The sequence below is a fragment of the Vulpes vulpes genome, chromosome 2 (genome assembly GCF_048418805.1).
Source record: "Vulpes vulpes isolate BD-2025 chromosome 2, VulVul3, whole genome shotgun sequence".
NCBI classification, from domain to species: Eukaryota; Metazoa; Chordata; class Mammalia; order Carnivora; family Canidae; genus Vulpes; species Vulpes vulpes.
Window position 1 is genome coordinate 120,109,105 of NC_132781.1, and position 13,867 is coordinate 120,122,971.

At 43.3% G+C, this 13,867-nt stretch overlaps 1 protein-coding gene across 3 annotated transcripts in view; it reads left to right on the forward strand.

Moving 5' to 3' along the window:
- Positions 1-13,867, forward strand: part of LOC112934286 (protocadherin alpha-C2) — a 113,462-nt gene that overhangs the window by 55,311 nt on the left and 44,284 nt on the right. For 2 of the 3 annotated variants that reach the window (XM_026017691.2, XM_026017697.2), the window contains exon 1: positions 8,780-11,763. The exons of the other annotated variant lie outside the window; for it this stretch is intronic. In XM_026017691.2, coding sequence (XP_025873476.1) covers positions 9,202-11,763 — 2,562 coding nt within the window. In that variant the 5' untranslated portion in view covers positions 8,780-9,201. Of the gene's footprint in view, positions 1-8,779; positions 11,764-13,867 lie in introns of those variants that run through there. 3 annotated transcript variants of the gene reach the window in all.

Genomic DNA, 13,867 nt, shown 5'->3' on the forward strand with positions numbered 1-13,867 from the left:
AAGATATTGAAAATCCTAGGGTGACAACCCTGTTATAATAGATGTAACGTTGAATTGGAAAGAAAGAAATTTTACCCAGGTCTGCTTGAAATCAACTCTCTATTTCTAGTAAATTATTGAACCATCCTAAGCCTCAATTTTATATCTTTGTTAAAGTTACCACTCCACTGTCTTTGATTCACTGGATTTATTAGAGAATTTTCCAATAGATTTAGATAAAGAAAAGTCATAAGTTAATGTGTTGATTGGGGAGTTTTGTGTATATTTTTTTTTCCTATTCACTGCTGGAAAGCTGAAGTTGGCATCAACCAACTTTAAGTTGTAGATGCATCAAGTTAAATGATTTTAAGATCTTTTGAGACCACTAATTCAGAGATGTTGTATAAAAAGAACCAGTACTAGATTTTCTTTTACTCTACTTAATTCTGTTGGTTAGGTAGAGTATGCTTTTTTTGCTTGTAATATTAAAAAAGAGAATGCAGAAGATTGGATTTTCCAATTTTTTTTTTTTTTTTACTCATCCCTCCCTTCTCCTCAGGTTATTTGGTTAATTTTATGAGACTTCTATCCCTATGCTGGCCCCTTCTTTTTTCTGGCTAATAATAATATAATAATTATATACTGAAAAATTTACATGCTATATCTCAATAAACGTTTATAGTAAATGCTATGTGTTTCTTATTATACTAAGCTAAGTTTTAGGGAAATTAAACAACTTTTCCTAGGACATATAATTATTAAACAGTAGAACTAGATCTTGAATCATAGAATCTGGTTTTACTTTAAGCAGAAGTACTAGAAGAGTGCCCTACCTAAGGTGCATGATCTCAGCATACAATGTGATTAAAAACCTTGAAGGAGCTGGGGGTATATAATTGCTAGTGGAATTTAATCCCAGATCTTACTACCTAAAAGATGCTTTGTAAAAAAATTCTTCATACAGAATTGAAGACTCTGTATGTTTTTCCTAAATAACTTTAATAAGTTTTTTAAAAGAGATTTTATTCATTTATCTGAGAGAGAGAGACAGAAACAGAGATAGCAAGAGAGAGCACGAGCGGGGAGGAGAGGAGGAGACAGAGAAGCAGGCTCCCTAGCTAGCAGGAGCCTGATGTGGGGCTCCAGGTGGGATTTAATCCCAGGTCTCTGGGATCATGACCTGAGCCAAAGTCAGACACTTAAACGACTGAGCCACCCAGGCTCCCCAAAAGGAGCTTTGATGAAGAAAGTTTATTAGATAAACTTAATTATCTCATTGAAATGCCTTAGAGGATCTTTTAATATTCATAGAAAACACACTGCAGCTTAATTTAGCTAATTTAGAGGATTTCTATTTTACCCATTTTATAATGTATTATGTACAGTACTGCTGAAGGAATTAAGTGACAAAATCTATCTCAAGGAATACATGAGTGGGATTTATATCAGAAAAGTCCAAATCATTTGTAAAACCGCATTTGTAAATTTAGGCAGAATATTGTAGCTAGAGGGACATATGAGTGGCTCTTTTTTAAAAAAGAATATTGTAGGTAGGTAAATGATACTCAAAGAAGAAGTTGGGGTATGAAATACAAATTTATTTTATATTACTTGGGATCCCTGGGTGGCACAGTGGTTTAGCGCCTGCCTTTGGCCCAGGGCGCGATCCTGGGGACCCGGATCGAGTCCCACGTCGGGCTCCCGGTGCATGGAGCCTGCTTCTCCCTCTGCCTGTGTCTCTGCTTCTCTATCTCTCTGTCTCTCTCTCTCTGACTATCATAAATTTAAAAATATATATTTTATATTACAAGTTTATCAAGTCCAGGTCTTAAAAATTTTTCAGAAGACTCAATAGGAGTCTCTAAAGGGAAAAAAACATTTGTAGTTATGGAAACAACTGAATAGGATCCCATATGAAATAATTGGAAATTAATAGCTCTTGAGACCAAATAAAATAATTCTTAATCAGGAATACATGAATAGTGGTCAGATGTTATAGCAGAATGTCAAGAACCAGAGGCATGAAAAAAAGCTTCCTGGTAAGACGCCTGGGTGGCTCAGCAGTTGCGTGTCTGTCTGTCTGCCTTCGGCCCAGGGTGTGATCCCGGGATCCGGGGTTGAGTCCAGCATCGGGCTCCTTGCGGGGAGCTTGCTTGTCCCTCTGCCTGTGTCTCAGCCTCTCTCTGTATCTCTCATGAATAAACAAAATCTTAAAAAAAAGTTTCCTGGAGATTCTGATCCAGTATCTTCATCAATACTACCCTCACTGTGCTCTTGTGAAGATTTAATGAGGTGATATGTATAGAAATAATAACTGTTAACTGCTTAGGCATCAGGATGAAAGAGGGACCCAAAAAGCCAACAGTTACTTCATAATCTGAATAAATGAACAGATACTTTTAAGAAATATCTGAGAGGTGTAATTTTGTTTGTTTTTTTTTCCAAGCAGCAAGCAAATTATGGCCTTCATTTAAACTGAACTCAGGGGGGATCCCTGGGTGGCTCAGTGGTTTGGAGCCTGCCTTTGGCCCAGGGCGTGATCCTGGAGTTCCGGGATCGAGGCCCGGGATCGAGTCCCACGTCGGGCTCCCGGCATGGAGCCTGCTTCTCCCTCCTCCTGTGTCTCTGCCTCTCTCTGTGTCTATCATAAATAAAAATAAATAAATACATCTTTAAATAAATAAATAAATAAATAAATAAATAAATAAATAAATAAACTGAACTCAGGTCATATCTTGGAAAATTCAAGGAACCTCAACAATATGTACTTTTTTTTTTTTTTTTTTTTGAGAAAGAAAAAAAGTATCTAAATCAATGAATGCTTTGGCTAAAACCCACTTGGGAACAAAGATGTTCTTTAGTGCCAGTTTCCCATCCAATTTTGTTCTATGGCTAAAATCCCAAGAATTATAAGGAGAAACAGGGCCAGACAAAGTTTTCTATTAAAATAAGAGGCTGGGCAGTCTGGGTGGCTCAGTGGTTTAGCGTCGCCTTCAGCCCAGGGTGTGATCCTGGAGACCTGGGATCAAGTCCCACGTCGGGCTCCCTGCTTCTCCCTCGCCTGTGTCTCTGCCTCTCTCTCTCTCTGTTTTTCATGAATAAATAAATAAATAATCTTTTAAAAAAAGAAACAGTCTGTCTTAATAAAATAAAATAAAATAAAATAAAATAAAATAAAATAAAATAAAAGGCCCCAAATGATGAATGGCAACTTGGAACAAGTTTTAGTGGCACTTCTAGAAGCCAGAAATTAGCTTAAATACAAACTTAGGAATTTTTGGCATGTATTGAATCTCAAATAGAATACTGGTACTAATTTTAGTGAATTAGAAACATGGCTAACCTAGGCAGTTGTTCTCATTCCAGAAAGCTCAACTTGTTGCTGGATTGGCCTGGACACTTGAGGCTTCCTTATCTTGAGTCATTGATAAAATATTGAATGGGAGTAAGACCAGTAGTGGATTGCTGTATTCACCCACTTAGACTTAACCTTCTGAAGCATTCCAGTAATAAACACTCTTTGGCAGTGTTAAACAGTTATGAAATCACCTAATTATACCATTTTGCAGCCTTTCTTTCTTCATGTTCCCTGCAAGGTTAATTAAATTGGGAGATTTTGTTTAACTGTCTCCATGAACTTCAGATAGATTTGCCTGACGTATTTCCCTTAACAAAGATTATAGCAACTGAAAATCTAAAATACTAATGTGAAATATTTTTTAAGTCTGTGTAGTTGGTTTGATGTTACAGTTTTGTTAAGCCAAAGTAGTCTCTAGCATGAATGCCTTCATTTCTAAGTGCTCATAAACAATCGCTTTATTAATATTAGAGTTTTGAAAGAATTTATATCAAATCTAATGACAGTGTTTTTAAAAATAGGAAATTTGGTTCTCTGGTCACATCTGTAAGTTCTTCCATTACCCTGGAAGACCATTTCTCTTGTTAAAGACATTTGACTTACTTCTGGCACTGATCTTAAGGTTCAAGTTTGCTTAAACATTTCCTTCAATGAAAAATAAAGAATTTGGGTGACATACTTTTTAAATGTGTTTCAACCTTTAACATTCTACGATTTTTGTTAGGCTATCAGAGAGCCTAACATGGAGAACACTGATAGAGAAGCAGAGTTACAAGATAATTGAACAGTTTGACTTTATCTGTTAATATTAGTCTATCTGCCCCAATCCTTCTACCTATTCTCCCCTTTTATTGTTACTCCTCCAAAGGTAGTTTGAGTCTCTTGTTTGTTCTAAGCAATTTTTAGATGCCTCAGTCAAGAATCAGCAATTTCTTTAGTTTCTCAGAACTAAAAATGTAGAAATCTCTCCCTGAATGCTAGTGCCTTTTGAAGGAAGGGGAATGTGAAAAAAATTTAGCTGTCATGTTATATAGAGAATCTTTTTATTTCTCCATCCACTGGATGCTATACTTATAGAGAATTCTGTAACCATATAGGAAAATATTTTACTTCCAGAGATGCCTAAAGATCAGAAATCCTATTCCTTTATAATAAAGTGAAAATGTTTAACAACTTTGGGCTGTGCTAAACATTAGGATATTCACGTGTCTCTGTTTTTGAATTATATGTCATGTGCTTAGTTTGTGAAACAACAGAAATATACATCTTACAAATGAAAATTAGATCCTTCCTGATTTGGCAGATATTCTCATGGTCAGCCCAAAGCCTGATCAAACTAATGGATTATGTCCCCTTGCCCTACGGCCAGAAGACTCCAGATGGTTTGGTTCTGATCATTTCAAAGTAAAATTATTTGTAATGATGCAATAATAAAGGAAAATTTTATGTGAATTAGCGGAGTTCACTGAGTGCCAGTATTTTTCTTATAGGTTTAATTTGGTTGTGTTGTGATTGGTTTTGCTCTTGTGACCAGTGACCTCATGATAGATGCATTTCACAAATATGATTAAGGGATACAATTGAGGAATACTATTTGAAAATTATTGTCTACCATAAGGATAGACAAGACCATGCCCACCGTGGCACAAAACCTTGTCTTTTGTGGCAATTCTCTTAAACTGTCACTTTTCTTGTTAGTTCTAAGTAGCAAATACTTGTATTTTGTATTTTATAATCACAATATAAAGTAGAAAGAATGATCACATAATACTTTTGAACAGAGCCTCTTTTAGAGTCCAGAAACTTTATTAGTGGGATTAAGTTCTCCAGGGGTACACACAAATATGAAATACAAAGTATTTAAAATTTTAAAGGAAAAAATGTTTGGTAAAGTCATTTCAGACTCTTGAGACCTCTCTCCATTAGACAGGATCTGTGCATATACAACAAAGGGGGCAAGCCTGAATTGGAGCAGCTCTTCTTGAATTTGCTAAAAAGGATCTGAATAAAATGACACAAACATCATTTATTGAGAATTTATAAGGTTTTCCACACTCTGAAGAATACACAGAAATATAAGACATGGCTTCTACTTACAGGCTGCTTATAATTCAGATAAAGAAATAATTATTAAAGCACTTCGATGAATTAAAGAATGACACATGTTAGTATTCAGAAATATGTAGTGAAAGAGGAAGAAAAGGCATTATTATTAGAATAGACAATGTTTCTTGGATTAGATGAATTTTAAGATGGATTTTGAAATGTACATAAGACTTGGGAGAGAAAAGAAGAAGCTATTTCTATTTGAGAGGATTGCACAAGTTGTAAATTTAGTTCTGTTCAAAAAACATTAATTAAGTGCCAAGCACTGTACTATGTGCTGGAGATTACAGCATGTTTGAGAACTCTTCTGTACTCTGTTGCTGAAGTATTTTCATGTGTCCTAAAAAGGTGAATCTCTGGGGATGCCCGGGGGGCTCAGTGGGTTAAGCATCTGACTTTGGCTTAGGTCATGATCTGAGAGTCCTGGGATCCAAACTCTCAAGCCCCACATTGGGCTCTGTGCTCAGGGGAAAGTCTGCTTGTCCCTCTCCCTCTGCCCCCCATCCCCACTTGTGTGCTCGCTCTCTCAAATTAATAAATAAAAACTTTAAAAAAGGTGAATCTCTTGTGAGAAAGCAAATTCCTTGAAGGAATTCTCATGACAGAAGTCCATTTTCCTTAGTGATCTAGAAAAGGACTGGTTTTTGTTTTCAAGGTATAGGATAGGCTCTAGAAGTAATTGGAAGAGCTTAACTTTGGTACACACCAGCTTCCTATCATCACTGACTTCCTCCATGCTACCTAGAGACCTAAGGTATTATCTGATAATAAATTGTTGGATTTTAGTAATGATAATAGTTATACTTGGCAGTCACTATGCAAATAGCTTTAAATACATCATCTCATGTAATCATAACTACCCAGTGTGTTTTACTTAATACTTACTGCCTGTCTTCCCCCATTAAAATGATTAAACTGAAGCTTAGATTCCAGTGCATGTCAAGGCTACACAGTCTGGCAAGTGTATGACTGACTCTAAAGTCTGTGCTCCTAAACACTGTGTTCTGCTTTTAAATAGGGGTTCTTGATGGTTCCAGGAAGGGAGTACCTAACAGGGGAAGCAGTGGTCAAAGAATTAATATTCATATTGTAGACAGGATACCTGCCAGCAGTCTATGCAATTTCATTCCACCAACTGGGAAGGTTGGCAAGAGGGTAAGTACAACAGTGTGAGGAACAAAATCATTGTAGTGCCAAATATAGTACAATCTCTCTAGTACTATGGTTTTGAAAAGATGGCTGACTTGTGTTGGCTTTCTGTTTGCCTTCTCCGTCACCGAGGGAGTAAATACTACTTGAAGCTTATGATCCTGACACATCAAAATGGACAACCTGGCAGGTGTCCTTGCTGAAAGATGACAAAATTACTAAAAGACAAGCCTTGTTTTTTCTCAAGAGATGTGACACTTGGGGGCTTCCATTAAAAACTTCACCAAGCCTTTGTCACCTTAATCTCTTCCTTAAGTGCCTGTGATCTTTTCAGGGGCACAGATCCATGCATGGTCAGTACCCAGTGGCCAGCTTTCTGAGCTGTGGGCAGAGGTGGCAGTGATGGTCAGGGCCTGGGAGGACATGAGAGAAGAAAAGTTCACTCTTCCTGACAACTTATAACTTGATTCCACTTATAGGCCATTTATTTTCAGAAATAAGTAATGGGTGAAGACACAGGCCAGGCCTACAATTCATGCACTTGAGAGTTTAAGGCTTTCTGAGATCAAATTACCATAGCAAACCGAGACAGTTATTGTAGGGACATTCGGAGAGGAAGCAGACAGAGAAGGAGAAGCCAGAGACCTAAGAAAGGAGACAGGAATAGAAGGTGATGGAAATTGCTTCCCACTCTGCACCCTTGAGGAAACAAAGAGGACAAATAAGAAGCAGCAGTGACAGGAGGAATCTGGGAGCGTCTCTGGAATAAAATTGGTTAGTTTGTGGAGAGTTGTCAGCAGGTACACTCAGTGGCTGGAAGGAAGGGATGTGCTAGTTCAGGCCTTTGAAATCTGGGTGTCAGGATCATTGCCTTGGCCCTCCTCACCTATCCCCTCAAGGAGGGAAGAATGCCATATGTCAGCTCTCATCTGGCTTTACTCCAGCCCATAGCTAGAAAATGGCCCACAGAGGAAGATCTAGGAGTGAGAGGAGGATGGGCAATAAGAAAGGGAAAGGACTTTTTGGCCAGTGCTTTCTGCACGTTGGGCAATGGATTGTAAATTCCTGTGGAAGAGATGAGGCCTGGGAAGAGTGGATGTCTGGAACAGAGAAGCAGAGGCAGTGACACAGCACAGAGACACTTCCTCTGATCCTTTTGCCTTCATGTTCACTATAGAGAAAATTTGGTTGTCTTTTTGTTGTCTCTGTAGCAATACAAAGTTGAATCTTAGGAGAAAGGAGGGCCAGAGGTGTAAAGGAACCTCATTTATGGTAGGTGAGCTGCAGCCATTGAAACTGCTGCCTGCTGTAAAGGTAAATCCCAGTCTCCCACATCGCATTTTGCTTCATAGCAGATTTTTCACTGCAAAGCATTAATGGAGTCCAAATTCCAGCCAGGCTTGGGAGATCAAGAGTAACTCTCTTGATGAAGTGGTTTTGCAGGCTCTTGAAGACATTGTCATTTGTTAAAGAAAAAAAAAGTAAAAATCAGTCTTGAAAGAACAAAGAAAATGTCTTAGATGATAAATTAAAAAGATTTGGAGTAAAAGAAGGAAAAGCTTGAGGGAAGAATTTTTTAAAAATTTTACCAGATTTCCCCACTATGATATAAAGGGGTCAAACTTAGCCTGCAGTTTCATGGAGCCAATTTCTAAAAGAAAATTTTAAAACTTGAAATACTGGTTATTTGCCAAGGTACACACCAAAATCAAGCGCCACTTGGCTACTGGCAGAACTGAGTATTGGGATCCCGGGATGTTAGTTTTAGGCGTGCTCTGCAGGAGAGGACCGCACTTACCATCTCCCCTCCCTTTGCCCCTGGAGTTGAACACTTTCTGCACTACGTAGGAGTGCTGTAGGGAAAATGTTGGGGTCAGATAAATAATCCCCAACATCAGCAACCTCCGAGCACCTCCCTTGCGTTTCTTTCGAACGTGGAGCCGCCGCCCAGGTGCCCATACTTGGCTGCGGCCCTGAGTTTGTTTTCTTGAATTGCGCTTGAAGTCTTTTCCTGGGAATGTGATAGCCCAAGTCCTAGGGACATAACCGCTTGTCCTAGAATAATCTCCCTACAGCCGTTACAGCCGAGGGACCGTGCAGACTGGCTGAACAGGGAGATGGGGGCAGGGAGAAAGGGAGTGGCCGCGTTCCCGCGGTCTGCCGGGATCCTGCGGGTCCAGGGTGAACGAGCCGGGGCTGGAGGGGCTGGAGCGACCCATCACTCCCTGTCGCCGTCTGCCACCTCGGTGCGGAACCCGAGCCGGACTCGCTGAGTCCTCCCCCTCCCCTTCTGCTTCCTCTTCCCTCCCCCTGGAGCGGCGGCGGCGGCGGCTTGCCAGCAGGCAGGCAGGCGGCGGAGCCGCGCTGAGCGACCCCGAGGCGAGCGGAGGCGCTGGGATATGGGGGGCCGCGGGGACGGCGGGGCCAGGCGCCCTCGGGAGGGCCGGCGAGGGGAGCGGCCGCCGGCGTTTGCTAGCGCGTGAGCGGTGGGGCGCGGGCGCAAGGCAGCACGAGCGGGAGGCGGAGGCGGGGCCCGGGCGTGGAGCCCGGCGGGGGAAGCGGCTGCCTCCGGCCCTGCCCGGCTACTACCTCCACCGCGGCCGGTGGCTATGGAGCTGGCGGGCACCAGACCCGGGGCGACTGAGCATCCACGACTCCGGCCGCCCCTGTCCTGGCTGCCGCCGCCTCTCCTGCTGCTACTGCTGCTGCCGCTGCCGGGCCCAGCGGCCTCCCAGCTGCGATACTCGGTGCCGGAGGAGCAGGCACCCGGCGCGCTTGTGGGCAACGTGGCCAGCGCGCTGGGGCTGGAGCTGCGGCGCTTGGGGCCGGGCTGCCTGCGCATCAACCATCTGGGTGCGCCCAGTCCGCGCTACCTGGAGCTGGACCTCACAAGTGGAGCGCTCTTCGTCAACGAGCGCATTGACCGGGAGGCGCTGTGCGAGCAGCGGCCTCGCTGCCTGCTCAGCTTGGAAGTGCTGGCGCACAGCCCCGTGGCGGTGAGCGCCGTGGAGGTGGAGGTACTGGACATCAACGACAACTCGCCCCGCTTCCCGCGGCCCGACTACCAGCTTCAGGTAAGCGAATCGGTGGCCCCCGGAGCGCGCTTTCACATAGAGAGTGCGCAGGACCCCGACGTGGGCGCCAACTCCGTGCAGACTTACGAGCTCAGCCCCAGCGAGCACTTCGAGCTGGACCTTAAACCCCTGCAGGAGAACAGCAAGGTGCTGGAGCTGGTGCTGCGGAAGGGCCTAGACCGCGAGCAGGCAGTCTTGCACCACCTGGTTCTCACAGCTGTGGACGGGGGCAGTCCAGCCCGCTCGGGCACCGCACAGATCTCTGTGCGTGTCCTGGACACTAACGACAATTCTCCCACCTTCGACCAGTCCACTTACCGCGTCCAGCTTCGGGAGGACGCTCCCCCGGGCACATTGGTGGTGAAGCTGAATGCCTCGGACCCGGATGAGGGCTCCAATGGTGAGCTCAGGTACTCCTTGAGCAGCTACACCTCGGACCGGGAGAGGCAGCTCTTCAGCATCGATGCCAACACTGGGGAAGTGCGGGTAAGTGGAGCACTAGATTACGAGGAGGCCTCTTCTTACCAGATCTATGTGCAGGCGACGGACCAGGGTCCAGTACCCATGGTGGGTCACTGCAAGGTATTAGTGGACATCGTGGATGTGAATGATAATGCGCCAGAGGTGGTGCTGACCGACCTGTACAGCCCAGTGCCTGAGGATGCTGCATCCAATACCGTGGTGGCCCTCCTCAGTGTCAATGACCAAGACTCAGGCCTCAACAGGAAGGTGAGCCTTGGCCTGGAGGCCTCACTGCCTTTCCGACTGAATGGCTTTGGAAACTCCTACACGCTGGTGGTGAGTGGTTCCTTGGACAGGGAGCGGGTGGCTGCCTACAACATCACAGTGACAGCCACTGATGGGGGCGTACCACAGCTCACATCCCAGCGGACACTGCGGGTTGAGATCTCTGACATCAATGACAATCCACCAAGCTTCCTAAAGGACTCCTACTCCATCTACATCCAGGAGAACAATTTGCCAGGGGTGTTGCTCTGCACTGTGCAAGCCACAGACCCAGATGAAAAGGAGAACGCAGAGGTGACCTACTCCCTCCTGGAGAGGGAGATTCAAGGGCTACCAGTCACCTCCTATGTCTCCGTTAACAGTGCCAGTGGCAGCCTTTATGCTGTCAACTCCTTTGACTATGAGAAGTTTCGGGAGTTCTTTGTGACTGTGGAGGCCCAGGACAAGGGGAGTCCACCACTGAGCAGCACTGTGACCGCCAATGTGTATGTGGTGGACATGAATGACCATGCCCCTCACATCCTGTACCCTACCTCAACTAATTCGTCAGCAGCCATTGAGATGGTGCCTCGAACTGCCCCTGCTGGTTATTTGGTCACCAAAGTCATAGCCATGGACTCAGACTCTGGCCAAAATGCTTGGCTCTTCTACCATCTGGCCCAGACTTCTGACCTGGACCTCTTTAAAGTAGAGCTACACACAGGGGAAATTAGGACTACCAGAAAGATGGGAGATGAGAGCGGAACTACTTTCAACCTGACCGTGGTGGTCCGAGACAATGGAGAGCCATCACTGTCCGCCTCTGTGGCCATTACAGTGGCTGTGGTGGATAGAGTCTCCAAGATCCTCCCAGATACTCAGAGACACGTTAAGAGTCCTCGGACATACTCTGAAATTACACTTTATCTAATAATAGCATTAAGCACAGTGTCTTTTATATTTCTTTTGACAATCATTGTTTTGAGCATCATCAAGTGCTACCGCTACACCGCGTATGGTACTGCGTGCTGTGGGGGCTTCTGTGGAGTGAGAGAGCGGTGTCCGGCTGAACTAAACAAACAGGCCAATAACAATATTGATGCCAGGATACCACATGGCCTCAAAGTGCAGCCTCATTTCATTGAAGTGCGAGGGAATGGCTCCCTTACCAAGACCTACTGCTACAAGGCCTGTCTGACCACAGGCTCAGGGAGTGACACTTTCATGTTTTATAACACAGGGGCACAGACAGGACTGGGGCCTGGGGGAGCCCAAGCAGCAGCGAGTGACAGCAGGCACCTCACAGGCCAAAGTGGGCAGAGTGCTGGGAACCTGATTATTCTCAAAAATGATGCTGTTTCTCAAAACGAGGTGAGATAGCAGTCAAGAGATTCTTCCACGGTCATGTGTTTTCACACATCCCCTCCCCCCACCAGTATCAGTGGCTCTATTGAGTTACTAACAGTAACAGCAGTGATCTGGAAAACTGCATATATACATACATATATATGTATGTATATGTATGTATGTGTGTGTGTGTATGGTGCCTGTGACTTGATTATAATCTACTTTGTTTCCACTCTAGAAAAATAACATCAGAGAATTGTTTTGTTTTATTTTCAGATCTATGAAGCCTTAAGCATAACATTGTTGGAGAAATAAGGATTAGACTTAAATATTTGACGTTAAAATATAGCTCTGCAGAAGAATGGAACAGGTTTGAGAATGAGATGATGCCATTCTGGTTAATGCTTTGAGATTGAAGAAGAAATGGTCTCTGCTGTATCATCTACAGGGAAAGTTCTCTTTGGAAATGCTATAGTAGTGGGGGTTTTTTGTTTTTATTTGTTGTTTGTTTGTTTGTTTGTTTAAAGCTGTGAGACCTCTAGGGGTTGTGGTGGTCAGCTCTGCATGCTGTCCTTGTTTATACCTTGAAAATTATCCTGTTAATATTTCCAGTAATTACACTAAACTAAGGTGGTAGGGTCTTCTGGAAATTTATGTCAGAGGTGATAAAGCCAATAAAGCCATAGACTATGGATTTCCACCTTGAAGCCAAAGTTTGCTTTGGCTCTTTGATGTGGTAATTCTTCTGTTTGGGGCTGTCAGAGGAGATAAAGGATGGTAAGGCAAAGAGACCACGAACCAATTTGTCTGGTTGGGCTAGGGAGATATTAGAACATGTGGGGATGTGGTGAATACCAGGACAAGTGGGGAGAAAGAGAAGGAAATACTCATCTTTCTTTACATAATACAAGTTCATTGTAAGATGATTTTCCTGTATTATGTTAAACACAACCTGTAATCTCCTGATTTCCTGTTGACAATTTCTAAGCTTTTAATGAGATGTGAAGTAGCCTCTCAAGCCCTTTATATCTTTAAGTTAAATGGCAATATTTCAAACAACATTCCAACATACTCAAAGCACATGTTCGTTTTCAGGTTCTAAAATTTAGTTTACAATAGCTAGAAAAGCCTTAGAAAATGGATGGCTTGCTGTATGTGAAAGACAGCTGTTAGTAAATACACGGGTTTTAAGTTTTGTTTTGTTTTTTAAGACTTATTTATTTATTTGAGAGAGTATGGAGCTGGAGGGTGGAGGTGGGGGAGGAGCTGAAGTAGAGGGAGAGAAAGTCCCAGGCTGACTCCAGTGCTGAGTGTGGAGTCCCACTCCAGGGTTCGATCTCACAACCCTCAGATCATGACCTGAGCCAAAACCAAGAGTTGAACACTTAACTGACCTCAACACCCAGGCACCCCTTAAGTTTTAGGTAGGCATGAGGCCAGCTTGTTCTTTATTATGAAGAATGTATATAAATTGGACAGTGCAAGAATGTGAAGATATGTTTGTGTAATGTGTCTCCATGTGTATGCTTGAAAATAGACATCTGCTTTGTGATACCTCAAAGTTGTATTTCAGAAGCCAAAATTTTGTTCCACCAATAGTAATGAATTGTCATCTTCCCAAACAACTACTTTTGTAGCTAGGACTTTCAGAGGTACTACAGAAGTAATATTTGTCCCTCCTATATTTTTGTGATGTATTTTTAGTGACATATTGCTTTTTATTAGTTTGTAGTTTCACATTCTAAATTCATGCTAAGCTTGAAGAAAGTTATGCATAAAATACAGGAAAAAACCCCAGATGCCCCAGATGGATAGAGAGTATTTCCCAGATACATTTTACGCAGATGTGTTAGAGAAGCCTGATTTTAGCCAATACTGAGCAGCCACAGGAGGCAGATTGCAGATTACAAAAAACTGGGGGACAAAATCAGGGAGTTTCCAGAAATATTTAGATTGTAGCTCTTGGAAGCTTGTAAAAAGGCTTAGCTTTAAATAAGGACGCTGTAGACATTTGCTTAACAAATTTTTGTGCAGCCCTTTGGGGCCTGGAGTGGGCTGCAGGTGGTGAAGAGGCTGAGAGAGCAGGCCAGGCAAGCTTTGCCACCAGCTATGAGCAGGAAGCTCAGCT